Source organism: Ascoidea rubescens, assembly GCF_001661345.1.
Source record: "Ascoidea rubescens DSM 1968 unplaced genomic scaffold ASCRUscaffold_1, whole genome shotgun sequence".
NCBI classification, from domain to species: Eukaryota; Fungi; Ascomycota; class Saccharomycetes; order Ascoideales; family Ascoideaceae; genus Ascoidea; species Ascoidea rubescens.
In genome coordinates this window covers 1,444,864-1,470,097 of record NW_017962913.1, presented here as the reverse complement: position 1 = coordinate 1,470,097, position 25,234 = coordinate 1,444,864, and the positions used below count along the sequence as shown (strand labels likewise).

The 25,234-nt window shown below is 32.5% G+C and overlaps 12 protein-coding genes across 12 annotated transcripts; 3 read left to right on the top strand and 9 right to left on the bottom strand.

The window, feature by feature from the left end:
* Nucleotides 1-370: 370 nt before the first annotated feature.
* CDC45 (DNA replication initiation factor CDC45) lies at nucleotides 371-2,857 on the bottom strand (the record flags this gene model as incomplete). Its single annotated transcript, XM_020190095.1, has 6 exons — nucleotides 371-562; nucleotides 647-1,050; nucleotides 1,111-1,572; nucleotides 1,633-1,926; nucleotides 2,221-2,473; nucleotides 2,546-2,857. 6 exons carry the CDS (start codon nucleotides 2,855-2,857, stop codon nucleotides 371-373), a joined length of 1,917 nt encoding a protein of 638 aa, XP_020050144.1.
* A 558-nt stretch (nucleotides 2,858-3,415) lies between these two features.
* Nucleotides 3,416-4,018, top strand: LCL2 (Lcl2p). The gene is made up of 2 exons (XM_020192363.1): nucleotides 3,416-3,629; nucleotides 3,751-4,018. The coding sequence occupies exons 1-2, from the start codon at nucleotides 3,476-3,478 to the stop codon at nucleotides 4,005-4,007; spliced, it is 411 nt and encodes a 136-aa protein (XP_020050143.1). The 5' UTR covers nucleotides 3,416-3,475; the 3' UTR covers nucleotides 4,008-4,018.
* Nucleotides 4,011-5,598, bottom strand: SEN2 (tRNA splicing endonuclease subunit SEN2). Its single transcript, XM_020192362.1, has 2 exons — nucleotides 5,564-5,598; nucleotides 4,011-5,348 (listed from the first exon to the last, which is right to left on the bottom strand). Exon 2 carries the CDS (start codon nucleotides 5,335-5,337, stop codon nucleotides 4,114-4,116), a length of 1,224 nt encoding a protein of 407 aa, XP_020050142.1. The 5' UTR covers nucleotides 5,338-5,348; nucleotides 5,564-5,598; the 3' UTR covers nucleotides 4,011-4,113.
* Nucleotides 5,599-5,699: 101 nt separating this feature from the next.
* On the bottom strand, nucleotides 5,700-10,616 carry VPS15 (ubiquitin-binding serine/threonine protein kinase VPS15; the record flags this gene model as incomplete). The annotated part of the gene is made up of 5 exons (XM_020190245.1): nucleotides 5,700-6,697; nucleotides 6,767-7,422; nucleotides 7,555-10,092; nucleotides 10,284-10,308; nucleotides 10,433-10,616. The coding sequence occupies 5 exons, from the start codon at nucleotides 10,614-10,616 to the stop codon at nucleotides 5,700-5,702; spliced, it is 4,401 nt and encodes a 1,466-aa protein (XP_020050141.1).
* Nucleotides 10,617-10,831: 215 nt separating this feature from the next.
* ARO7 (chorismate mutase ARO7) lies at nucleotides 10,832-12,030 on the bottom strand. Its single transcript, XM_020192361.1, has one exon. It carries the CDS (start codon nucleotides 11,807-11,809, stop codon nucleotides 10,985-10,987), a length of 825 nt encoding a protein of 274 aa, XP_020050140.1. The 5' UTR covers nucleotides 11,810-12,030; the 3' UTR covers nucleotides 10,832-10,984.
* A 129-nt stretch (nucleotides 12,031-12,159) lies between these two features.
* Nucleotides 12,160-12,847, bottom strand: ASCRUDRAFT_99093 (uncharacterized protein). Its single transcript, XM_020195271.1, has one exon. The coding sequence runs from the start codon at nucleotides 12,638-12,640 to the stop codon at nucleotides 12,278-12,280; it is 363 nt and encodes a 120-aa protein (XP_020050139.1). The 5' UTR covers nucleotides 12,641-12,847; the 3' UTR covers nucleotides 12,160-12,277.
* Nucleotides 12,848-13,470: 623 nt separating this feature from the next.
* Nucleotides 13,471-14,472, top strand: ASCRUDRAFT_5755 (uncharacterized protein; the record flags this gene model as incomplete). The annotated part of the gene is made up of 2 exons (XM_020191206.1): nucleotides 13,471-13,498; nucleotides 13,601-14,472. The coding sequence occupies 2 exons, from the start codon at nucleotides 13,471-13,473 to the stop codon at nucleotides 14,470-14,472; spliced, it is 900 nt and encodes a 299-aa protein (XP_020050138.1).
* Nucleotides 14,473-15,601: 1,129 nt separating this feature from the next.
* GPA2 (guanine nucleotide-binding protein subunit alpha) lies at nucleotides 15,602-17,639 on the bottom strand. The gene has a single exon (XM_020192360.1). It carries the CDS (start codon nucleotides 17,320-17,322, stop codon nucleotides 15,667-15,669), a length of 1,656 nt encoding a protein of 551 aa, XP_020050137.1. The 5' UTR covers nucleotides 17,323-17,639; the 3' UTR covers nucleotides 15,602-15,666.
* Nucleotides 17,443-18,588, bottom strand: POP3 (Pop3p). The gene has a single exon (XM_020195270.1). It carries the CDS (start codon nucleotides 18,458-18,460, stop codon nucleotides 17,564-17,566), a length of 897 nt encoding a protein of 298 aa, XP_020050136.1. The 5' UTR covers nucleotides 18,461-18,588; the 3' UTR covers nucleotides 17,443-17,563.
* Nucleotides 18,589-18,643: 55 nt separating this feature from the next.
* TOM7 (Tom7p) lies at nucleotides 18,644-19,011 on the bottom strand. Its single transcript, XM_020192359.1, has one exon. The coding sequence runs from the start codon at nucleotides 18,984-18,986 to the stop codon at nucleotides 18,816-18,818; it is 171 nt and encodes a 56-aa protein (XP_020050135.1). The 5' UTR covers nucleotides 18,987-19,011; the 3' UTR covers nucleotides 18,644-18,815.
* A 271-nt stretch (nucleotides 19,012-19,282) lies between these two features.
* ASCRUDRAFT_73596 (cupin domain-containing protein) lies at nucleotides 19,283-19,992 on the bottom strand. Its single transcript, XM_020192358.1, has one exon. The coding sequence runs from the start codon at nucleotides 19,739-19,741 to the stop codon at nucleotides 19,376-19,378; it is 366 nt and encodes a 121-aa protein (XP_020050134.1). The 5' UTR covers nucleotides 19,742-19,992; the 3' UTR covers nucleotides 19,283-19,375.
* Nucleotides 19,993-20,173: 181 nt separating this feature from the next.
* GID11 (Gid11p) lies at nucleotides 20,174-25,045 on the top strand. Its single transcript, XM_020188775.1, has 2 exons — nucleotides 20,174-22,125; nucleotides 23,186-25,045. Exons 1-2 carry the CDS (start codon nucleotides 20,455-20,457, stop codon nucleotides 24,917-24,919), a joined length of 3,405 nt encoding a protein of 1,134 aa, XP_020050133.1. The 5' UTR covers nucleotides 20,174-20,454; the 3' UTR covers nucleotides 24,920-25,045.
* The last annotated feature ends 189 nt before the right edge of the window (nucleotides 25,046-25,234 follow it).

Below are 25,234 nucleotides of genomic sequence, written 5' to 3'. Positions count from 1 at the left end.
ATAGTCGGTTGGAGGCTCGATATCGATAAATTGTAGTTCTCCCTCTTCTGTCATTGCCTCTGCTGCTTTTTTCTGGTGCTGTTGTTGTTTCTGGCTGTGTTTGCACTGAAAAGATCACAAATTTCAAATATATTGATTACTGGTTGCTGTTTTCTGGCTCTTGATTATTTTTATCTTCTTTTATTGGTCCCTGAATGCTAATTTTGCTCCAAAAACAACGACCTGCATTGACTCATTTAGCAAAAATTCGCGATTACAGAATATTCCAAAGTTAAAATTTGACATTAACAATCGCTTTTCAATCTCCAGAGCTGTTCTATAAAATCAGGTATAAATTAATTCAGAAGCAATATCAAGTGCTAAAAACAATCTATATAAGACCACAGAGCGTTAAACGTTCTAAAAATGGTGTCAAATCGTCCTTTCTAATCTCTATGATCGAATTTTCAAAACTATCAATTCTAACCTTAGCCCCAGTAGCTTCCGATACTTGTTGAAAGGCTATACTAAATGTGTTTAACATTGTCTTATTTTCATCTAGTAGCATTATATCATCGTCGTCCTCATTTTCAATTCTCGTTTTATGTTTATTGTGGTTTTTGTTTTTTTGCTTGTTTTTTTCTTTTGAACTGATTGCCAGATCTACTCTTTTCTTTCCCTTGGGGTAAATCGATGCCAATCCCATTACAAGATATGTATCCGTAGAAACATCTAGAGTAGCAATAACTAATGGCAAAAGAGGCGAGAATTCATATTCTGACAATATTTCCAAAATCCAAATCCCCAACCTCGAAAGCATCAATGGATTTTTAAAAAATTCTAAATCACTACCATCTTTCAATACAACTAATCTGAAAACTCGTAGGTTTTTTAATAATTTCTTGTCCATAATCAACATTCCGGTTCGAAAAATTATCTGCTGGGAGTGTTTGGCATACTTTAGCCCATTTTTAATTTTACTAATATTATTATTTTCTAATGCATCCCAACTTTTCCAAAAATTGCTTATCCATATTTTTTCCTTTTTCATTATTCTTTTATTGATATAATCTTCATTATTATTATTGTTTAAAATAAGATTTTCATCATTTTCATTATAATCATCATTACTATCTCTGCTGTTAGGATTCAAATTCTCTTTATTTGATTCTTTTTCGTATTCTTCAAAAATTTGATTATCATGTTCTAGTAACGACGTTAAAGATTCAACACACTCACTTGCAGCTATTGAACCTCTATAACCAAAGGTTCTCACAAAACCATCTCTAATTAATTCATCCAAACCATATAAACCAAGATACTTAACGAAAATTTGATTTAATCTTTTCTTAACAGAAATATCCATATATAACCAATCTTGATTGGCAACTTGCAAAGATATTCCCATTTTAGCAAACATCTTATTTAATTTTTTTCTACCTTCTTCCTGCCATAGTAATAATTTGGAATTGACATAATTAGAATAAAAAAAACTATTATAAAGAGACCAATGTCGAAGTAAAAATAAATGATAATCCTTATCCATTTTTATTAATGACTGATCTGCTTTATTTGAAGATAAATATGAATAACCTGAATTTGAATCAACTTCATTAAGTGAACTATTCATACTACTGTTAAAGTCACTGGAACTTGCAGTCGGATTCAATCTAATAACCTCATCTCTTAGTAAAGGATATAGTCTTTTATATATTTGTGGGTATTTGTTATCTAATGACATTGTTCCAATAATCGATAACCATAAAATATCAATATCATTTGAAATGTCGTCATCTATTAATGAAAGCATCGAGTATATTTGGATTGTAATTGATGTTATTATAGTTGAACCTTGAGAGTAGTAATCCTCTATAATTTGTTCGTTTTTCATTACTAATGCTTTTTTAGAGATGGTAGGTTTTTTATTTGTTTTTTCATCAGCATTATCTTTAGTGTCTTCATTGATTAAATCAAAACCATCTTCATTATTGATATCATCCTCATATTCTTTTTGCTTGTTTTCTTGGTTGATCTCATTGTTGTTGTTAGATTTTGATTTTTTTGAATTTGGAGTTGAAGACTGAGAAGAATCAAATGAAGATTTTCTTTTTCTGCTATTTGGTATTTGTTCAATTTCGTCATCACTATCAAAGTCAGATATGATTTCAAACTCATCATTTTTATCTCTAAAAGTATTAATTTTTTGTTTTTTTCCAACTTCGATGATATCTTCAATTTCACTATCACTGATAATTTCCTCTTTATCATTATTCGGTTCTTTTATTTCAATTATGTGATCTTCATTTTCATTTTCATTTTCGCTTTCATCGTCTTTTTGTAGATCCACTAAGCTTTCATAAGCATGTTTTTGATCTACTAAATCTTGATCAATCAAGCCATCATCAAAACATACTATAATTTGGGAGCCAAAAATATTATCTAAATTCCAGGGTCTATGACCATCAATTACGTATATTTTTCTTCTATAAACTTCCTTATTCGGTTTATTTCTATTATTGATAAAATGTCTATTTGAATAATTGTCGTATAGATCATTGTTGTCAACTAAAAAATTATCGGGATCAACATTTAATATTGTTTCTATATCAATCATTGCACCACATCCTAGGAGTATAATATTGTTTATGTCATCATCTAATTTTGAGTAATGGTTTTTCAATTCTGAATATCCAACAACAGGAATTAATTGGTATGGTATTAATTCTTTCTTAAACAAAGAAGCCAATATTTTTGCACCACATAGAGCATCTATATTTAAACAAGAAACAAATATAACTAATTTACAGGTTGAGTGAGATAATGAGGTTTTCTTAATATCATTTAAAGCTTTTGGAAAATCCGTTGGATTAAGATACATGTTATATTTCTGTGATAAATGAATATCTGGTAAACAACAGCATTAATAAAAAAAAAATAAAAAAAAAATTAAGTAAATGAATATGATTTTTTAATTATCTGATATACTTTTCTCGTTCTTGTTGCTGATAAATAAGGATATAGACTATAGATGAATGTTGAAAATCGTAAACACATACAAAACATAAGATGCTCTAGCAAAAATATTCAGCAGTGTTTATAACTACAAAAATACCAATCCCCAATAACAAATCTTAAACAGGTGTGAATCAGAAAGCCAATTGGTAATTTTTGTTTATATTGAATAATTGAGACGCGTCCAAACCTTAAATAAAAAAATTATGAAGAGCGAACCGGACGCTTTGCGAACAAATTGGGCGCAACTGTTCGACAAGCGCAAAACATTTTCGAGCAAAAAAACAAATTAATAAAAAAAGGTTTTCGTGTCGCGTGTTTGTCTCTAAATCCACCGCCACATTACATAATAATAGTCAGCCTTAAACACCAGCCATTCTCAAATTGGAGCTCTTCGCATCGGTTTTTTTTTGGCTACGTATTTTTTTGCTTCGCTTGCTTCAATTTCCTCCAACGTAAAGATATTGGCATTAATACAGCAAAAATGAGAGTAATCAGCATATTATCTACAATTCGTTCATTGATATTTATACTAGGGTGTTCCTCTTTAGTAGCCGCTGATTTTTTTGATTTTTTTGGGGGTGGTCAAGGCCAGCCTGCACCTGAAAAGACTCCATTTGAAGTTGAGTTTCTAAATTGTAAGTAATGAATTTATCTGATAACTCCATATTGGTTTTCAAACTGGAATTGATTCTAACTAGTTCAAAAAACATTTTACCTTTACCTTTACTTTTGTTTTCATTTTGATTTTAATTATAGCTGATTGCAAAGGTTATTTATGTCCTGATACACAAGCATGTGTGGATAAACCAATAGATTGCCCATGTCCTTTTCCATCTTCACAATTAAAGTGCCAATTACCTGATAAAAAGAATTTTGTTTGTATTTCCAAACCTGCAGTCAACAATGAGAAATTGATGGCATTGTATGACGATCCAGTGAAAGGTCCCAAACAAAAACATAAAGGCGTTAGAGATTGTGGATGGGTTATTCAGGCATGGAAAGGTGAGGTATAATTTAACGGTGGTATAGCATTTTACTATTCTAATAAATATTAATTTGATTAATTTAAGTATATATACATATGTATTATAATATAAAATCAGTTATATATAAAAATTTCTAATCTCTGTTTCTGCTTGGTTGCCATCTGCTGTACATAATTTCTGTCACTTTATACAATTTGAACAATTTCTCAAAATCAATCAGATCATTCTCATTTCTGTTATTAATGACCCTATTAAATTGCTCATCTTCTGGGATATTAACATAAACTAAGATCATTGATTTTCTAACACCGCCAATGACTCTGTTAATTCCACTTAGCAAGCTGAATTTCTTGCTAACATGTCGATTTTTAGATTCATCAACATAATTGGGCAACACAATTAAACAAAATTCGGCATGAGAGAAGGGGGGTCCTTTGTTATAAATTAGGAAATCGCAACCAAATTTAATACCAGATCTCACACACCAGCCTTTGGATCGATAATTATGATAGACAACATATTTCATTATAAACTTATCATCTGCTTTTAAGCTTTTAACAGATTTCAAAAACAATTCAGTCGTCGAAAGCAACTTGAGAAAAATTTCCTTCTTTTCATAAACGTTAACACAGCCCAACGAAAATGATAAGAAAAATGTTTCAACCGGCATAAGTTGTAAATACTCCAATTGATTGACATCGTGTTCCTTAGCATTGATTAGTTTCTTGTCTTCTGGTCTTAGCTCTTTAATTTCCTCATTTATTTCCTTAATCAAGGTTTTTTGTTCATCGGAAACTTTTAGTTTCAATTCCTTTAACTTATCTAATTTAGCTTGAACAACTTTTCTTTCATCGACACTTTCTCTTGCCAAATCCAATTGTTTTCTAAGTTGGACCTCTTCTTGTTCTAGTTTTTCTCTTTGCTTTTTATATAAGTTTCTTTCATTTCTTCTAAGCTTTGTAATATCTTCAGACGCCAAATTCTTTTTATCTCTATTTTTGCTTTTGTTTCGGTTTTTATTATTGCTATTATAAGCAGCATTCTCTTTTAAGCCCAATCTAACCAAAGTTCTTTCATGCCATGTGGGCTCACTTCTGCTGAGAATGCCCTTTCCAAAAAACCCATTGCACCAGAGTCTTTTTTGGTCCTGCTCATCCTTGACCTGATGAATGTTGCCTTCAACAATCAAGACATCTGACTTAGTTAGCTTTGGCGATGCAGTGACAAATCTATAGTAAGAATACGCGTAGCTAATCCACGAGATCAAATTGTGTGGGAATAAAACCGGAAACTGGTACACATTTATAGGCAAAGGGTTGGGATAAAGTTGATTTAAATTTCTTCTTCTTTTAGACATGTTCAAACCATCTATGGAGTCAATTATATTAGTAACTTTGCATAATAATTAGTAAAGTTAAATTCGATAACTTCGTGCTATTTGTCAGCTAAGAGGCAATCGCTCAGATACCGTTGTAGTCTATGAGAAATCAGCTTTCACCGACGAATCTAAGCAAGAATAAAAAGTGTCATCATTGGATTGCGCTTCTTAGCATCGAAATAAAAGAAGAATTCTGGCAACTTACTTTTACACCAAAGAATCGCCTAGTCTCCAGCAAATGCTTGTTCAACAGATACATAGCGAGAAGAAAGAAAGAAAGAAAGAAAGAAAAACTTTTCGTATTTATACGCAGCCCTGCGCGGATCAACTCCGTTAGAGCCCTACTTGAAGACGTTGATCACACCGCTGAGGTCCACCGAAACGATCATGATGAAGGGCGACACAATCACAGTCAAGTCGTTGATGCAACTGAAATGGTTCTTCACGAGCTCGAGCTGCTCCACTGAGATCAACGAGGGCCTCGAGAGCTTGCTCTTCCTTCTCTTGCTGCCAGGGGCGCTGCTGGAGGTGCCAGAGTTCTTGATCTCGCTCACAACAGTCAATCCAGGGTTTATCTGCGACGAGGTGAATCTGGGAATGTCCTCGCTCAACGAGAGGCCTGTGATCACCTTGGAGTGTTCTGGCGAACTCACATTCCAAAACACAATCTTGTACTCCTTCGTGGCACTGATGAAGTACAAGTGCTTCATGTAGTCTGCTGTATGGAATTCTATCGACGTGAAGGCTGTCATACTGTTATCTGCTTCCAACTTTCTGACGAGCTTTCGACCTAGACCTTTTTCAATTCTCCCTCCATCATACTCAGAGTCTTCGATTTCCTCAAGAAAGTAGTTGCCTGGCTGAGAACTGGTAGAGCAGCAATACACATTGCAGCACTGGCCTTTGGATATATCCCATATCGTGATTTCAGACTCGCCTGTGCCCCCAATGATTGAAACAAATCGGTTTTTATGGCGTCTTATCGAGAAGTCGTTGGGCAAAACGCTTATTTTTCGGATTGGGAACCCACTTGGAAACCTCCATACTTTGATTCTTAGTTCAAATCTCAAATCAAAAAAATTCAAGTAGCCATCGCTAGTTCCAACAAGCAACCATCCCTTCTTGTTATCAATGCAAAAACACGTTGGATATCCTTGATATAGTGGAATATCCCACACAAAAGCCTCACTCATGGTTCTTATATCAATACCAATTATCTTAGATAACGGTGAGTTCACAACTAGCAACGGTTTGCTTTCATTTATTAAAAAATCAAGCCACAATGCATATTCATTTGCTGCTAGTTTATATTTTCTGATAAGAATAAGCTTTGTAAATTCTTTATCACTCTTTTCATTCTCGTTCAAAATTGGTTTGTTCATAGCTTTGCCATTCATTTTATTTCCACCCTTTCGAGAATTGTTTATACCTACCCTAAATATTTTGATGTAACCATCTTCAGTTGACACAGCAAAACAATCTCTATCCTCAATGAACACAATTTTTAAAACCGCGGATTTCAAATTCGCTGATAAACTAGATGAATTTTTCACATCCCTTTCCAATCTATATGTATTCCATAATTTGACATATCCATCTTCACCGCCTGTAACAAAATAGCTGTGATCTGGTGAAGCTACAACACAATTAATACTGCCCTGATGTTCCAAAAGATGCGCTACCAATAAACCCTTTGGTTTCCAATTTGAAACATTCTTCAAGATATGATAATCATTAGTTGGTATGTTTGACAAGGCAGCTCCGAATTCTGGGAAATCATCCAATGTAGTTTCAATTTTTATATTATTAAGAAATTTCAAAATGTTCGGATCATCTCCAGTATACGTATGAGTTATTTTTCCTGCAACAGTTGAAGTTTGTGGAAGTTTTAATGTCACTATCTTAGAATCAGAACTAGATTCTCCAAAATCTGTTTCCAAAGTTAACTGCTCCAAATCTGCATAAACGTTTTCTTGATTTTCAGAAATAGATGGTGATGCCTTTTTAACTCCGAATAATAAAGATCCAAGAATTGGCTTTGAAAGCCCCAATGTGGGTATTTTACTTAAAGTATTTGCAGTGGATTCTGTTATTGATGTGGTTACTGTTGGAATTGTGTTGGTGCTGTTAAAATTACTTAAAGAATTGGTAATTTCCATTTCGTCACTTTCTTCAGTTTCAAAATCCATTTCAAACGCTTCCGATTTATCAATACCATCAAGAAATACATTTCTAGGATATATACCAAGACTCAATAGCTCATCTTGGATTTCAAAAGTTGAATCATTTTCTGATATCATTCTTGTTGACGATCTTGCCACACGATATAAATAGTCTCTTAATGTCGCTAGTTTCCATAAATCTTTTGTTTCAAATCCAGACAGTATTAATTTTTCAATCCATTTATGATCATCAGAAGAAAGTGGAACCGAAGCGTTATCAGTTATGAGACCTTCATTTTGCGCTTTTTTATTTTGATTGCCATTTGTTCCATTATTACTACCCGCTATTGTTAATCTTGAAACCATTCCTTCTAATGATTTAGCCATAAAAGTCAAACCATTGTTGCTTAATGAGTTCTTGTCTAAGCTGCCTTTATCTGTCGCCCAAAATAATGATTTTTCTGCTTTTAGAGACCATGTTAACGATAATTTATAAACAGCTATTGTCACTGGAGATTTCATTGCTGGATACAAAGTATTCCAATCAAACTCAGTAAAGTGGTACTTGAAAAAGGGTTTAACTAACGGAAGTAAAATGCAATATTTTTCAGCAAAAATCAAACTATCTGCTATTGATATTATTAAATGTAGAGTTGCTTGTCTTATCCATTCATTTGGATGCAATATTAATTTTGATACTGTTTTGGCAATATCCCAAATAAAAGGTTTTCTTATTAATCTAAGTTTTACTAATTTATTAAAATTTTGCAATACTTTTATCACAATAAATTCCTCAGGATCAGTTAAAGTTTGAACTAATAGTGGTAATACATATTGTTCAAAATTCAATGGGCCAACATATATTATTATGCCTTCAATACAATCTACAAAGGCCATTCTTAATTGAGGATTCTTGTCATTAAGATAAGTTATCAAATGACTTAGTATAACATCATTGGTCTTTTCTTTGCCAAAAAAGCCACACAAGGGAATAATGTTTTGTAAAAAAGCAATTTTAACATAAGGATCAGTGTCAGTTAAAAGGGAAACTACAAATTCTTCAATATCTTCGGATAAAGAGATTTTAGATACGTCAAAAACATTATCAGATGTAAGTATACCATTTTCAGTTTCTGGATCAATTGAGGAGTTGATTACATTTGATTTCATCAATTGAATCATATCATGAAATCTTGAAGCCGATTGAGCCAAGCTGGGCAAAGATGAAGCAAAAAACATTTTAACATAAGGATTGGCCTTTCTTAGCATTGTTATAAGATTAGGAATTATATATTCTGAGAATAGGAAAACATTGACGGGTGTTAGGGAATCAACCATTTCTAATAATTTGGTAAATGATTTTAGAGCAGCAACTTGAACATCTTGACATGGATCATCTAATAAGTAGATTAAATAAGGTAAACAACGATCTAATTTTGCTTCATCATTAACTCGTTCGCTTAATGCTAAAAGTAGTTCGCAAGCTTTAATTTTACTTGAAGCTAGGAATGTATTTCTTATTGAGCTTAATAATAGACTTAAAATGATTAGAGCGGAACCATCATGTAAATTGACTTGAGAAGTAGATTTTAGGGTGTAGCCCTTTAGAGTTGGTAGGTTTAGTTGAATAGGTAGGATTTTTCTTTCGTTGGCAAAGTTTTTATTATTTAGTTCAAACAGCTTTTGATTAAAATCGTAATCAAAACCAAGAAAGTAGACAATTTTATCGAAATCATTGTATAGTTTTTCAATTCTATAATCACATTCCTGAAATCTGTCATTAAATTTCAATTCGTCATCAAGGTTTATTCCTTCGGACATATTTTTCATGTATTCATTTAGGAAATTATAAAAATGGGAGGGAAAGATTTTATTTTTATATTCATTAAGATAGTAGTTTGCAGATTTTCTGTCCTTTGGATTCAAACTGATCATTGAGGTTATTAAGTTTCTTATATGGATGTTATCGATTGAATTCAAGTTTGGAGTGTATTGTTTTTTCTTGTATTTAAATAGTTGAGCTAAAGTGAAAATTGGATTGCCCTCAAGGAATAATTCAGCAATTACACAGCCGAGACTGAATATATCCATTTCTTTTGTAATTGTGTTATTTTTGATCTTATATTTGAATTTATTGAATAGGTTTAATTTTTGAGCTTGAGCTTGATTTTGGATTTGGATTTCGTTTTTGGATAGAAATCTTTCGGGAGCCAAGTAACAAGTTCTTCGATGAGAAGTATCGAAAAAAAAGGAAAACTGAGATGGGTTATCCTCTGGTAAGTATATTGGTTTAAAAGGAGCAAAATCGGTCAAGAGGCAGTACTTCCAAGTTGTTATCATGATATTTTCTGATTTTATGTCACCGTGAGTTATATCGTTTTCATGAATTTTTGATAAGATTGATAATAGTTGAAATGTTATCCAAATTTTTTCTATTTTTTCTAAAAAGGGTCTTGTGCTTATTATATCGTATAAGTTCGAGTACAAAAAGGGTCTTAACAAATAGCAAGCCTTTTCTGTCTCGACTATTTTAGTGTAGGGAATTGCACTTGGAATGTTTGATAGTATTTTTCTTTGATTTTGTAGGATATTTATCCATTTTTGAAAATTCAAATCGTGTAAGTTATTTGGATCATCAATTTTTGAAGTTATGTTTATATTTGTGGTTTGATTTGAGTTTGAATTTAGATTGTTATTATTGTTAGCACTATTAAATGTTAAATTTTTATTTATGTTAGAAGCATTATTAGAATTTATAATGACGATATTATCGTTACTATTGTTATTGCTTCCATTATCAAAGTTATTTGGATTGAGAGTAGTGGTATTTGAAATTAGGATATTGTTGGTAATTGAGTCAGTTTTAATTATGTTATTTGAATCAATTGAATTTAAGGAGGCATGATCAAGACTTAAATCAGGTTTGATTAGTAGTTTAACAATCAAGTAGCCATTTTGATCAGCAGCCTTTATGGTTTTTAAGAATCGTGTTCTGCCTAGCTGATCAAAATACTGTATTCCATCAAGAACGTCTATATAAGAGGATAGTGCAACAGTAGGAGCTGTGGGTGTGAGCAAAGATAATTGAGTGCCCATCAAGATGTGGATATGAGAGAATAGAGATAAGTGGTGATTATGACCAAAGGCAATAGACAAAGATTGATAACAGTTTGAGATCGCTGGTGGCGGCTAGCAGAATTTTTGCAAGCTATTCTGACAAAAAGCAGTGAGGAAAAAGACAGCAAAAACAGACAGCGAGAACAGACAGCACATAGAAGGGTCCCAGAAGCAGCAGAAGAAGCAGAAGCAGAAACTTCTCACAGCGATATGGCGGTTGGATTCAGAACATTTATTGCTGGAGGCGGCGACAGAGCTGAGGTGAGCAGCCGTGCGTGTGTGCGTGTTCATGTACATGTACGCACAACCATGTAACAACAGAGCCAGACCTACGGGTCGTGCTGTCTCTAGGCAGCAGAGTCGTCTCCTTCTTCAGCAGATTCTGTCTCAAAGGTGTCTGGTTCCTCGAGTCTTCGAAGGAGATAGTCGATCTCAACTTGTTTGGTGAGAGGAATAATCCAGTCCTTATAGATCTGGGCGAGCAGCTTAGGACGAACTTTGCTTTGAATGTTCTGCGAGTATTTCAACGTGGGATCTGTTCCATACGCCTTTCCCTTCTCAATCAATCTCACCAAGATTTTGTCTTCTACAGCCTGGTTGGTGATGGCTTCGTTCAACCCAGTAATGTCCTTATCCAAAATCAACTTCTTGAATCGCTCAGTCTCTTGCTGGAACTTCGCTTCGGCGACAAACCTACCAAAGTGGATTCTTCTCGAAATAGATTGCAAACAGTCAATATCGCATAATGTGCAGCTGCCCAAATTTTCCAATTGCTCTCCTTTTCTAGCACTGATAACTGGCACTATCTTGTTGACATAGTACTCTTTAATTTCATTGTTGACATTAATTTCCTTTGAATACGATGTTAAAATCTTTGGATAATTAATTGGTGGCAATAGAGGTTTGGGCAATTCCTTTTTGAAAAATGACAATTCGTCTGGCGCCTCGTATCTTCGTAATTCTGAGTGAGTGATCTCTGTTTTTAATAATGTATAATCTAAGAAACTTCCTTTAAAATTAGGAATCTTGAATTTATTGGGTTCATAAACCGATGGTGATGAGTAAAATTGAGATCTTTCAATTAAATTGAAAACAATTGTATCTTCCATTCTGACTAATGCATCTCGAATATTAGCCAAGTCCAAGACTGTTGAAGGCTTTAAGAAGTCCATTTTTTTTTATTTTTTGTTATATTATTACTAATTGCACTTTGTGCTTAAATATTTTATTCAATTAATAAATATAAAATAACAAAAGGATGATAAAAAACAAAAATTGCCCAAAAATGAATCTAAACTAGAATGGTCCCAGTGAATTTTTGCTATTAACAATCCGAGACCTTTCACGTATCAATGTGTCTTATGTCTCTTGAATGTCTTCTAAGTGGTAGAAAATGGAAATCTCGAAAAAGATACCCAAAACCAATCTTTGTAATGACTCAAAAACCGATTTCATCGTTTTTCAAAACGCAAGTCCCTCAATTCTGGTCTCTAACTACTTTTTTTCATTGATTCTTTTGATCCAGAAACTAAAAACAAGAATATGAATTTATTGTGATTTTTCTATCTAAAGTATAAAAAAAAAAAGAGAGGCGCAAATGAATAATTAATGATTAATATCTGAATTGAAAATCAGATAGCTTAGAGAGCATCTCTGGTACGTAACCCAGTGTACCAAGCGTAACCATAACCACCAATGTTTTCAAAAGTGATAGTAGTACCTTTTTTGAAGTAGAAAACATCACCAGCTTGAGCTTCAACTTTGTATCCAGTTTCATCAGAAATATAATAAGTACCAACAACATCTAAAATCACTTTCATTTCATCATAACTGTAAGTGTAAACTAATTTTTCACCTTCAACTTGTTTGTAAAAACCACAAGAAATTTGTTTGTCTTCTGGAGCATCAGAAACAAAAACATCTGGTCCTAAAAATGAAGTTGGACCAATTTTGGTTGGGGTTACTTCGTAACCTTCTTTTCTTGGTCTGTATAACATTGGCATTTTGAAAAGGTATTTAATTTAATTTAATTGATTAAAGTAGTTGGTGTGTAATATAACTGATTAATTATAGTAGAAAATAGATGAATTGACAGTTTGTTAAAGAATTAGAATTAGAATCAAAAATATCAAGCAAATTCCCTCCACTTAAATACTTTTTGTCTTCATTTTAATTACATAAATTCCATCACTTAGTCTTCACGAAATTTTCGACAATTCGACTGAAAACAGTTAAAAAACTATAAAATAACATTAGTAATTAGTGTATATTTAGATTTGCTCTAGGAAATCATAATATCTTAAAATTAGTTCTACTTGTAGTTATATTATCTTCTAATTGGTTCTACTTGTCAAAAGAAGAACCAAATCAATTTTATATTATTTCTTCCCATTGTGGTAATCATTTCCTCAAAACTCTATCTTGCTTCCACTATCTCAACTCTCAATACTCGTCCAGAGGTGCTTTTCAGTCCTGTGTCCAAAAAAAAACATAATATTTGAAACCCTCGTCTCAATGCAATCTTATTCTTTCCATGAGTTATTGCAGTCGCTTCCTTTTGCTGACATTCTCTTCGGCTGTCCATTTCTTTGATTGTTTCAAATGGAGATCCAGCACAAAAAAACTAGACCCATCCCACTGGTTTAGTTACCCTACTAATCACGCATGCACACGCGTGAAAGCACATACTGTCATCAGAATGGCTTTGCAGCGAACATCCATCAGGTTATAATCCAGATATAATCAGGTTGCTGATATCGCTTTTAATGACTGGGTGCGAGAGTATCTAGTTGCTGCTTAATTGTTGTCCTGATAGTGATATTTACTTGCTGAAATGAGGGTAAGAAAGTCTGTTCTTCTGGGTATGTTTTCCTGTCATTCTTATATCTTGGATGCTGTTTTCTTTGGATTCTTGTTCTTTGCAACTAACCTCTTTTTAATTTTGATTTCTTGTTTTTCTTTAGCTTTTATAATTGCTAATTTCATTGCCTTGTATCTTGGTCTAGCTGAGATCTCTCTACCAAATGACAAATTACTACATTTTGTAGTCTTTTTCATTTTAACTTCCCTATTTTATTGGACAATTGATACAAATTCCACAAAAAAGTTGAGATTGGTGACTTTTGTATCTTGTTCAATTACTGCCAGCATTTTGTCTGAATTTTTCCAAAATATCATTTCCTCAACTAGAAAATTCGATATTAATGATATTCTCTTCAATTTTCTAGGCTCAACTTTGTCACTATTAATTTCAACTTTTTTGCATAAAAAATTGATTCAAAAAAAAAGACTGGACAGAATTGATCAATTACATCAATATGGTAGAGAACATGACTTCAGACAACAGCTAATTCAAAATGGTGAATATTTCAATGATAATGCCAGCATAATAACTCAAACTATTGACGTTGATGAATTGATATACGGTCCAAAGCCAAATAATAACAATAATAATAATAATGATAATAATAATGATAATAATAGTAATAATAAAATTAAAAATAATATAGATTTGGAAATCGGTATCCCAAATCTTGATGGGAAAAAAATTATTACCAATAATAATAATAATCTTTTGGCGGTTGGAATTACTCCAACTTCTAGTTGTCAATCCTCAATAAATTCAACTGATAATCATAATGAAAGCACTTCTGCTAATAAAAATGATAATAATAATAATAAAGATAGTAGAAAACTAGAAAGTGGTATTGATAATAACATAATAACCAGCAATGAAAGCAATAACTCGACCAATATAGAACTATCTGATTTACCTTCAACCACTCTTCCATTGTCAACGAATACCACATCAGGTAATGGAGCTTTTAAAGAATAAACCCATGTTTCCATTTTCAGTTTTCATTTCTCGTTTCATATTTTTTTTTAATTGGTTAGTATTTTTTATATATTTATATTTTAGTATTTTAATGTTGTTTTTATTTTTTCTTTCTTCATTTAATTAAAAGTTTTGGATTTTGTTTGGGTTTATATTTCTACCTCTATTTTTATTTTTCAGTTTGTATCTTTTCTTTTATCCTTTCAACGCTTTTATGATATGTTAAGTTGTATCTACATTATTGTTGTTTATAAACTTGAGAACATTGTTTAATAGAACCAGCTATCATTTTGAAACACTTTTTATTTTGTAATTAATTAATAAAAAAAACAAATTATAAGATTATAAAATCAATAATTAATCATCAATAATAAATAGATAATTAAGTTAATAAATTAATAAATGAATAAATGAATAAATGAGTGAATGATTAATTTTATCAAAATAACTATTTGATAAATTAATGAAAAACAAAATAAAACGTCAACGCACTATGAATAACAGTAAAATTAATAAAATAACAAATCAACAAAAAAACAAAAAATAAAAAACCAACAACAAAAAACAACAAAAATAAAAAAAAATAGAAACATGAAGATAAACATGACAAAAGCAAATAATTTGTTAATTTATTATGTATATCAATCCAATTGTCACATTATTATTATTTTCAAATTATTTGCTTTTGTCATGTTTATAAAATTTTAGACTAAACACAGTAAGTAATTGAAAAATAATGAAAAATTAAACAAAAGTAATCATACCATAAAAATTCAATTTGGAAAAATAAAATTATAAAATAGTATTAAATAACAAGAGAGTTCAAAACAATCAGAAAAAAAAGAATAATAAATAGTAATGATAAAAAAAAAGATAAATTAAAATATTAAAAAAAAATAAAAATATTGATATTAGTATTAGTATTAAAAGAACAAGTTGCCTGGCCCAAAATATAAAAGGTAAAATAAAATAAAATAAAGTAAAGTAAAGTAAAGTAAAATAATTTAAAGTGAAAGAAAGTAAAATAATTTAAAGTGAAAGAGAGTAAAATTAATTGAATAAATAAGATAAGATACTAATGCTATATTTTTTTATTTTTTTTATTTTTTATTTTTTGCTTTTTTTTTGTTTGTTTTTTATTTTCTTATTTCAATTTTATATAAACTGCCATTTTTTTATTTTTTTGGTATAATTTTAGTATAGTAAACCAGTATCCTTTAAGCTATTTTCAAGAATAGTTTCTCTGACGGCAGCAAATACGACTTTAATATTATTTGTATCAGTTGCTTGAGTTATATGAGGACGTATTTCTAATTCAGATCTATTAACTTGACAGAATCTCCAATAGATATATTTAACAGCTTTATTGATATCTGGACCACCAGCATAATCAGGGAAATAATTTTCTAGAGGACTTTGAGGCAATTTTTCAGCAAAGACGTCGATCTTATTTAAGAATAGGACAATTGAAGTTCTCGCAAACCATCTTGAGTTGACTACCGAATCAAACAAATTTAAAGATTCTTCTAATCTGTTTTGAGAGTCTTCTTCAAGAAGGACTTGATCGTATTCAGATAAGGCGACACAGAATATGATGAGAGAGACGTTATCGAAACAATGGATCCATTTTTTACGTTCACTTCTTTGGCCGCCAACGTCGTACATGTGGATGTTTAGGTTGCCCATTTGAAATTTTGTTTCAAAGATACCAGAGGTTTTCTTTCTGGTTCTTAGAACGTCAGTTGAGGTTGGGATATAATCAGGAGAGGATATACGGGATAAACTTTCAAAAAAATATTTAGCGGAATCCATCAAGTAGAATTCGTTACGATGGTCGTTGATTAGTTGGTCAGTTTGAGAGTTTTTCCATAATTTAAAAATTTTAAAAGCTAATATTGGATCAAAGGGTTCATTTGGTTGTGTTGGGGTATTTGAATTTAAGATGAAATCTAAATCTTGGATCGTTAAAGAGAGAGAAACAGATGGATTTACTAGTGATAGTGGTGTTGTTGGAGATAATAATTCATGATTATCAATCGAATGAACAGAAGCTTGATTGTTGTCATTATTATTATTATTATTATTGGAATTGGAATTGGAATTGGAATTGTTGTTGGTGTTGGTGTTGGTATTATTAGCAATATCAATATTATTTGCGTTATTTGTATCATCAATGCCATTGATACTATTAATATTGGTAATATCGATATTATCGGTATTATTAATGACAATTTTATCTGAGGTGACTTTGGTATTATGAACATCATTAGTATCCAAATCATCTAGGTCATCCAACTTGTAATCAAAGGATTTATAGGCGGTTGCTATTGCCTTTGCACAATCTAATAGATTTTTATAGACAAATGGCTTGTAGTCGTATAGTTCCTTTGCCGAGTAACCTCCTTGATGAATAATCTTCATTTGTTTTATGACTGTTGATTTACCAGACTCACCAGAGCCTAATAGTAAGACTTTGGCTTCGGGTCTGTTTTTAGGATTCAACTCATTTAGCGATGGCACCTGTGCTTTGTTGTAGCCGTTGATATTTGTGTTATTGGGAATTGAATTTTCTGATATATTTGAGTTTGGATAGGTGTTTTGCTGTCGATGTTGAGGGTTGCCATTGTTGTCGATTGAGTTGTTGGAGTAGTTTTTCTCATTTGAATCCACAGAGGTCGAGCCAGTTGTGTTATTCAAATTGATGTTGTTGGAATTAGAGAGATTGGGATGGGTTTGGTTCTGGTTATTGTCGCTGGAGAGATTATGGTTTAGATGAGTTCCCTTGGTACGCGAGGCATAGTGGGAGGAGCCATCATTGAGCGAGGCATCTTTGGAAGCACATGAACCCATGAAGACAAAAGCTAGAAACACAGCAGAAAGACTTGGGTAATCAGGCTAGTTGGTGGAAAAGAAAGCAGCTTAAAAGATATATATTGGTGAGAACAATAAGCTGGTTGGATTGAGCTGTTTGCAAGTTCTGTATCCTCTGAGCTCCTCCACTGCGTTCCCTCCGCATGCTCATTCCGGAACAGACCCACCGCCGTGGCACGGGATGCGGGAGCCGTCGCTCTGGTAGTGCCGTAGGCGCCGCTCAGCTGCCGACCCGCAGCGGTGGGTCTAGCGTTTTGCGCGTGTGCAGCTTCTGCAGCTTGTGCTGCTTGGTCTTCAGAAGCACCGGCGCGCTGGTTTTGAGCAATTTGATGTTCAGCTTTGCGTAGCGCAAGGTGTGGGCGTTGAGCCAGCTGATGCTGACGTTGCCGATTTCCAGGAGAATGTCCTCCAACATCCTGAGGTTGTGCTGGTTGACCAGCGGGCTGTTCTTCAAGTAGCTAGCCTCCATGCCGATGATGCCTCCGTAGTTGTAGTTGCTGCCGCTGCTGGCTCCATTTTCACCAGGATACAAGAACGACGACATCCTGTCGATGGTGTTCTTCGGCAATTCCACCAATTTGATGTTTTTGCCGCAAAGACTCGAGGCATTGTAGCAGAGCATTGGCAAATGATTTGTGAGTATTTGAGGTTGAATGTCGTTTTTACACACAAACACCAAATCAATTGAAATCTCTCTCTTATTTTCCCTTTGATCGTTTGTTTTATCTCTGTTTGTTTTTTCCTTGTGCAAATGCTTTACTGAACACTGTCTTTCCAATGATTTAATCGTCGAGTTAAATCCAATCGTTATATGGTTAAATATTTCGGGCTTTTCCCTGGTTATACCACTCCCTTTCTCTTCTATGGCATCATTACTCTTTTCCTTTTTTTTAGTCTTTTTAATATTGTTTTGCTTCTCGTAATCAATTAAAGTGTAGTAATCCTTTATGGGTTTCAAAATAATCAACAAATTGTCCAATAGATTATCTAGCTGATTGATGTTTTTGCTTAATATCGAATTATCTGGCCAGTAATTATTATTGATTGAATATGGTAATTCTAGTATAGGTTTATAAACCTGTCTTCTCTTTTGAGTTATTGCCTTTATACTAGTCATTTATTTACTATTATACTGTATGATGTAATAAGATATGATATGGTATAATATAATACGATACAATTTGATATAAATATAATTTAAATATAGTGTAAATATAATATAATGTAATATAATATAAAATGAAAATTTAATCAAAAATTTTCAGTTTAAATCAAAGTGTAATCTTACTTTTCAAAATTATCCGCTTTGGATTTAATGATTTTTTATTATCCACTAATAATTTCCTATATACAAATAAATTAGAATCAACTAAAATGATAAAAAATAATATAAAATTATCAACCAAATCACATATCCCTAATTGTAATAATGATGATCACACCTCCCACCATCCTGTTCTAACTAACGCTAATTATGCTGAAGGTAATGGAGAAAATAATGATATTAAATTGGGTTTATTACTAGTGCTTTTCCATCCTAAATACAAAATAAATGGAACCCATGTATAATGTACCATCGTTCTGGTAGCTCCTAGCACTTTAATAATACGTTCCTTGGATTCTTCTGAAAAATTATATGCCATCTTTATAATATTAATTCGAAATCTCTTCAACAATACCTTTTCTTGTCCAAAAAAATCAATCAATTTAGAGAAAAAAAACACTTTTCTTGAAATCTGTTTTAGAAATATCACGCGTTTTTCACATGACTTCAATGAGACCACTCATAAAGACCTTCTTTTTTCAAATTTACGATCCAAATTTATGATTCAAATTTTTTATAACATTTCTAAAAGCAGGAATTAATCCTTTCAATTTTTGACTTTCGACTTTCGACCTTCGACTTTTGGTAAAAAAATTCACTTATCATTACAAAATGCACAAGAAACTATTATGAATATGATTATATATTAAATGAGTCGCTATATAGGAATATTGAATTTTATAATCTATAATTTACTGGACTAGATAGTTAACCGGAATCAGCTGGACGTAAACCACAGAAGAAAGCGAGACCATAACCAGTGGTTTCAAATTCAATGGTAGTGCCCTTCTTAAAGTAAAAGACATCACCTGGAGAAACAGTCACTTTATAACCGGTTTCATCAGTAATAGTATAAGTACCTTCAACTTCCAAAATAACTTTCATTTCGTCATAACTATAAGTGTAAACCAATTTTTCACCCTTTTCTTGTTTGTAAAAACCACATGAGATTTGTTTGTCTAATGGAGCATCTGAGGTGAAGATATCACCCAAGAATGAATTGTTACCTGGGGATGGAATTTGAGCTGGTTTGACTTCGTAGCCATCCTTTCTTGGTTTATATAACATTGGCATCTTGGAAATAGATTATTAGAGCTGAATTGATTAGAAGAACAGAAGTTTATGTTTGTATCTAGCACAATAATAATTAAGTTATTGAGTACTGTGGTGAGCTAACTTGGACTTGTAGAATCAAACAAGAAGGATTGAGCATATTTATATTGTAAAAAATGGCTATTCCATACTATCCCCTAAGATACAGACCATCCTATGGCCCATTAAAAGAAACGATAAATGAAACCCAATTAAGTTAAATCCTATCCAGCTGATAGCTTTCGCTGAGCAATGAATCTAGTAGCTCAGCTCTTCTTTGGGAAAAAAAATCCATCCGCCTGCACGTGCAGAAATCGGTGTTTTTGTGCCAGAAGTTTTCATTGGAACAATCTACTGGAGAAGAGTAAATAAACAGTTTTGATAAATAGATCTAATAAACAGTTTTAACAAACAGTTCTAACAAACAGCTCCAAGTCGCTAGATCAGTGCAATACTGGGGTGTGGTGGAGGTTATTGAGAGCACATAGATAACGTTTCCATTTTGAGACCCTTCGGCTCTTCCTATTGATGAAATTTTGTTTATCGATCGCTTAGCTTGATATTTTGTTTATTTTGTTTATTTTGTTTATTTTATTTTATTTTATTTTATTTTATTTTATTTTACTGTATTTTACTGTATTTTACTGTATTTTACTTTATTATATATATTCTCTGGTGAAGGTTTTGTTCATAAAATGCCTAATAAAAGGCAAGATTCAAGACGACAATTGTTTCGAGGAATCACATCAGCTACTAAATCAGGTTCATCTGCTGCCCTTACTGTTACTCCACCAAGAAGGACGTCTGAGTCAAAATTGAAAACAAAGAGCAAATTGATATCGAAAACAAAGACTTTTTCTAAAGCAAAATCATTTTCAAAGACCAAGAATTTAATTGGGTTTAAGAACTCAGTGCCGACTAATCGTGATGAAGACAATGAGTATTTGGATCTAAACGACAATCCGAATCAACTTCAAGACGATGAATTTTTCAATAGAGATAGTGAAGAACATATTTTATTAGAAGAAGAAAAAGAAGAAGAGGAAGATAAAGAAGAGGAGGAAGATAGTGATGATGACGAATTGGAGGGATATGATAGTATAAATATTAATGATGATTCAAGTCACATATTTTCGCTAAGACAGAAGCTCAGTAATGTGAAAAACAATAAAACAAAAAATCTTTTGAACAAAAACTCCAAATTGAATTTGAGTACTCATTTAGATAAAATTGAACAATTGCATCAAACGAATAGAAGAAATGCCAACTATAATAATGGTAATTATAATAATAGTAATTACAATACTAATAATTACAATACTAATAATTACAATACTAATAATGAAGAAGATAATGAGGATGATAGCGATAGTGATGAGGAGTATTTAGTATTCAGTGATGGGTTACCATTAAGAAACTCAAAGTTGCAAGCATTCAAACAAGCAGAAAATATATCGAAATTGATATTTAAGAGAGACAATATTGATGATGATTTTGATATTGATGATTTTGATTATCACGATGAAAAAAGTGATAATAAGGATGGTTTTACTAAGAATAAACAGATTAATAATATTTTAAATAACAACAACAATCTCCTTAATTTAAGTAAACATAATAATGAGAAGAATACTACTACTAATAATAATAACATGAATAATAACATGAATAATAACATGAATAAAAACAAAACCAAAAATAAAAACAATATATCAATATTTAATAATAAATTTCATGATTACGATTTGAGTGATTATAGTTTTAGTTTCAATGATACAAATGAGCTTTTGAAATTCAATTCTTCTATAAACTCATCAATGAATTCGTCAATGAATTCTTCAATGAATTTCTCGTTAAATGATACCTTTGAGAATCACTTGCTAAACAAGCATGCGAAATCAAGACCAAATCCAAATATGAAAAATCCAAATACTAATGCACATAATTATGAAGATAAGATAGTGGATGTCATAGTATCAATTCCTGGATATTCAAAAGAGGAAATATTCAATAATGACTACAACGATGATTATAGAAATGGAGATTCGTTAAAGGAATTGGAGAGAAAAAACACACTAAAGCTCCGAAAGATATTTGGAAACTCATTGAGTGACGATTTTTTCAAAAACCTTTCAATTATCCAGATAAACCAGTTTTTAGATATCAATGACGAATATAACAGTACGCAAAGAACAATACAAAAAATCCACCTAAGATCATTTAAACCGGTGAGTCGGTTGGTTCCTGGTTACAACTGCCATGAGGAAAATGATGAAGAGTATCAGGGAGAGCCAGAGCAGAATTTTGATGCTGAGAATAAAAGGGGATTGCAAAGAATAGTCGACGACTTAAACCAGCAAGACTGGGTGTTTAGGTTCTAAGACTTCTGGCGAATAAGGAGACTCTGCCAGATAAGTGGATAACCATAAACACAAAAGTATGCATGTCAAAATTGTGATCTTGACCGTATGACTATAGCATATAGGACATTTATGACATTTATGAAAAGTGGGATATATAGGACATATAGAATATTTATGGTATTATGGGATATAGATTCTGGGAGCTTATTAGTGATCGATAATAATGACTCCCATTCGAGTCCCTATTCAAAGCTTTTCCTCCTTTTTGCTCCCTTTTTCTCTCATCTGTGATCGGTCTGACTTATTCCGTTATCCATCCCCTGTGTAGGCAGGACGTTCTGCGCTGCACAAAGACTGTTCTGCCTTGTTCTCGCTGAAGAGACCCTACTGGGAACGAGATCCGGTGAGGTCCCGGTGCAGCGATGAGTGCATAGACCGGTGCTTGACAGATGGCGCGCGGACGTCCTGTGTGTGCAGGGTCTGTGCGTGCAGCGCCGGGCTGGCTGCACCAGAACAAAGAGGCCGGTTGCACACTCGCGGGTCCGGAACGTCCGCCGCGGGTCAAGAAGCAAAGCGCTCCGGCACGGACAGCGGAGAGGGCGGAAAGCAAGCTAACCGTCTATCGGAGGTGGTTGTGGAGGAAGTGGTGGTTGTGCTGCGTGTGCTGCTTCTGGTGTTTTTGGTGCTGTTTCTGCTCCCAGAGGTGCTGTTTCTGGTGCGTGTGCTGCATTTTTCTGGCTCTTTCCGGTGTTTGTGACTCCACTTCGCCGACCCCATCAGGCTCCCTTTCCTAATCCACACTCACCTTTAAGACTGCCCAATACTACCCAATACTGATCTATCTGCAACTTATATCCTCTGCTTGATATATAATAGCCAATTATCCTTCTTGCTCGCTCTCTGTGGTATCTCTCCTTAATCTGGTGTTTCCGATTATATGTTCAGCTTTGCCTCTAGCTACACAAAACTCAATGAATATATCTTTGGTCTCCCTAACAGTTTCTTAATCTTATCGCTTTCCATCTTTGTTATACTAATATCGTCCTTTTACTTGTTCTATAAGCTTAGATACCACCATAACCATAATACCCAAAATACCCAAAATACTCAAAATACCCAAAATAGCCATAGCAATAGTAATAGTAATTACCATAGACACAACAATACCAATATCATCCTAAATTTCAATTTCAATTTCGATTTCATTCACCACCATATTCATAATCACATCCACACCCATAACCGTAACATTACTAATCCCAATAACCTCAATAATACAATGACAGTCGACTCCATAAAGAAAAGAAATAGCTTGAATCTATTAAACAAAAGAAAAGTAAATCCAAATCTAAAATACTACAAAAACTTCCCTTACATCTTACCAAATCACAAGTTTTATCCCACTGAAATATCAAAACACCACTGGCAATTAAGCGATTTGATCCAACCTTCAACTCTTAGTCCAAATGAAATCTACTTTCCTTTTGACAAATCAATCAAATGCCTTAATTTGAAAAACAACAAAATTTCAACTATCCTAAATCTAAAATTCAACCCCAAATGTCTAAAAGAAAAGGATGGCCTACTCCTAGTAGCTGGCCTGATCAATGCTGACACTTCTACTGGCTCCTTATCAATCTTCAACAAAAACCTAAACATAACCATCGAAACTGAAATCGGCACAATGATCAACAACTCGGTCAATATCTTCAAACTAAACAACAATTTCTACAATGCTTTGCTATCCAACAACGACAAGAACTTGTACAAAATTTCAATCCAAAACAATAGAATTATAAACAATTTAAACAAAATTTACATTGGCTATAACCTAAATTCCTCTGTCACCTCCTTGAAAAACAACATAACTCTAACCTGTGGTGACTCCAAAAACATTTCAATAATTGACAACAATTCAAACAAAATCGTTAAAAACATAATAACCCCAGCTGATTCTGGCTTTTCTTTAGATTTCCACTCCAACCAATACTATTTTGCTGCTGCTTTTCAAGATGGTAGATCTCTAATTTATGATCTAAGAAATCTAAACAATCCTCTCTACACTATCTACTCAACAAGAAAACTATTCACAAAAGAAGGCGCCTTTAGATGCCTTAAATTCAGCAATATCGAAGACGATCTTCTATTCTTATCCGAAACAATGGGCAAAATCCACATCATTGATCTAAGAAACTTGGAAAACCATAAAATCATATCAATACCTTCTCAATTCAACGAGTCTGATTATAACAAAAATACAAATCTACCCTTAATTAAAGACTACACTAAAATCAAAAACAATACCGGTGAAATCTTGCCTTCAAACTATTTTTCAAATCCAATTATGGTTAACCAACATAATAATAATCATACATCCCATATCAACAACACTATACCCCACAACAATAGCAACGATGTCTATGAAAGCTACAACAACCAGTACTTTTATCATAATAACATTAACAACCTAGGCTCAAATATAAACACAAATCTTAACTTCTACAATCTATACAACAACAACAACAACAACAACAACAGTAACAGTAACGATAACATCAATATTAAGAACGACACCTCAGTCCCAGAACACAACAGTCTCACTAACAAATCTATTGATTTTAAATACAACAACAAAAAAAGAGACCAATATTCAATTTCAAAATATGACATTACCGGTTTATGTGTTACAAATGATCGACAAGGAACTCATCTTTTAGTTGGAGGTCAATATGGGATTCATAAATGGGATTTCGATTCATGGAGCAGAAAAAACTTTTCCACCTATGAATTGTGCTAATTACAATTACTATTACTATCACCATCACCATCACCATCACCACCATCATCATTATTATCAATATCTTTTATACTTTTCTAATCTCTTAAATTCTAATCTTTTTTCTTATTTAATTTGTCTTTTATTGTTATTCTTAATGACTTATGACTTTTTTATTTGTTGATTTAAATTCAATTTGTTTGTTAGTTTACCATATACATTATAAAATTTCATAATTTATTTTACCCTATCATACCACATTATAATTAATAGTACTATGATTATATATATTTTGTTCTTGAATTTTTTTTATATTTTTTTATATTTTTTTATATT

Bases quoted from the DNA above. Each gene is read 5' to 3' on its own strand.
- LCL2 (XM_020192363.1), top strand. From the start codon at position 3,476: ATGAGAGTAATCAGCATATTATCTACAATTCGTTCATTGATATTTATA. The intron at 3,630-3,750 runs GTAAGTAATGAA...TTTTAATTATAG, and splicing joins TGAAGTTGAGTTTCTAAATT to CTGATTGCAAAGGTTATTTA.
- SEN2 (XM_020192362.1), bottom strand. From the start codon at position 5,337: ATGTCTAAAAGAAGAAGAAATTTAAATCAACTTTATCCCAACCCTTTG.
- ARO7 (XM_020192361.1), bottom strand. From the start codon at position 11,809: ATGGACTTCTTAAAGCCTTCAACAGTCTTGGACTTGGCTAATATTCGA.
- ASCRUDRAFT_99093 (XM_020195271.1), bottom strand. From the start codon at position 12,640: ATGCCAATGTTATACAGACCAAGAAAAGAAGGTTACGAAGTAACCCCA.
- GPA2 (XM_020192360.1), bottom strand. From the start codon at position 17,322: ATGGGTTCATGTGCTTCCAAAGATGCCTCGCTCAATGATGGCTCCTCC.
- POP3 (XM_020195270.1), bottom strand. From the start codon at position 18,460: ATGACTAGTATAAAGGCAATAACTCAAAAGAGAAGACAGGTTTATAAA.
- TOM7 (XM_020192359.1), bottom strand. From the start codon at position 18,986: ATGGCATATAATTTTTCAGAAGAATCCAAGGAACGTATTATTAAAGTG.
- ASCRUDRAFT_73596 (XM_020192358.1), bottom strand. From the start codon at position 19,741: ATGCCAATGTTATATAAACCAAGAAAGGATGGCTACGAAGTCAAACCA.
- GID11 (XM_020188775.1), top strand. From the start codon at position 20,455: ATGCCTAATAAAAGGCAAGATTCAAGACGACAATTGTTTCGAGGAATC. The intron at 22,126-23,185 runs GTGTTTAGGTTC...TTGTTCTATAAG, and splicing joins ACTTAAACCAGCAAGACTGG to CTTAGATACCACCATAACCA.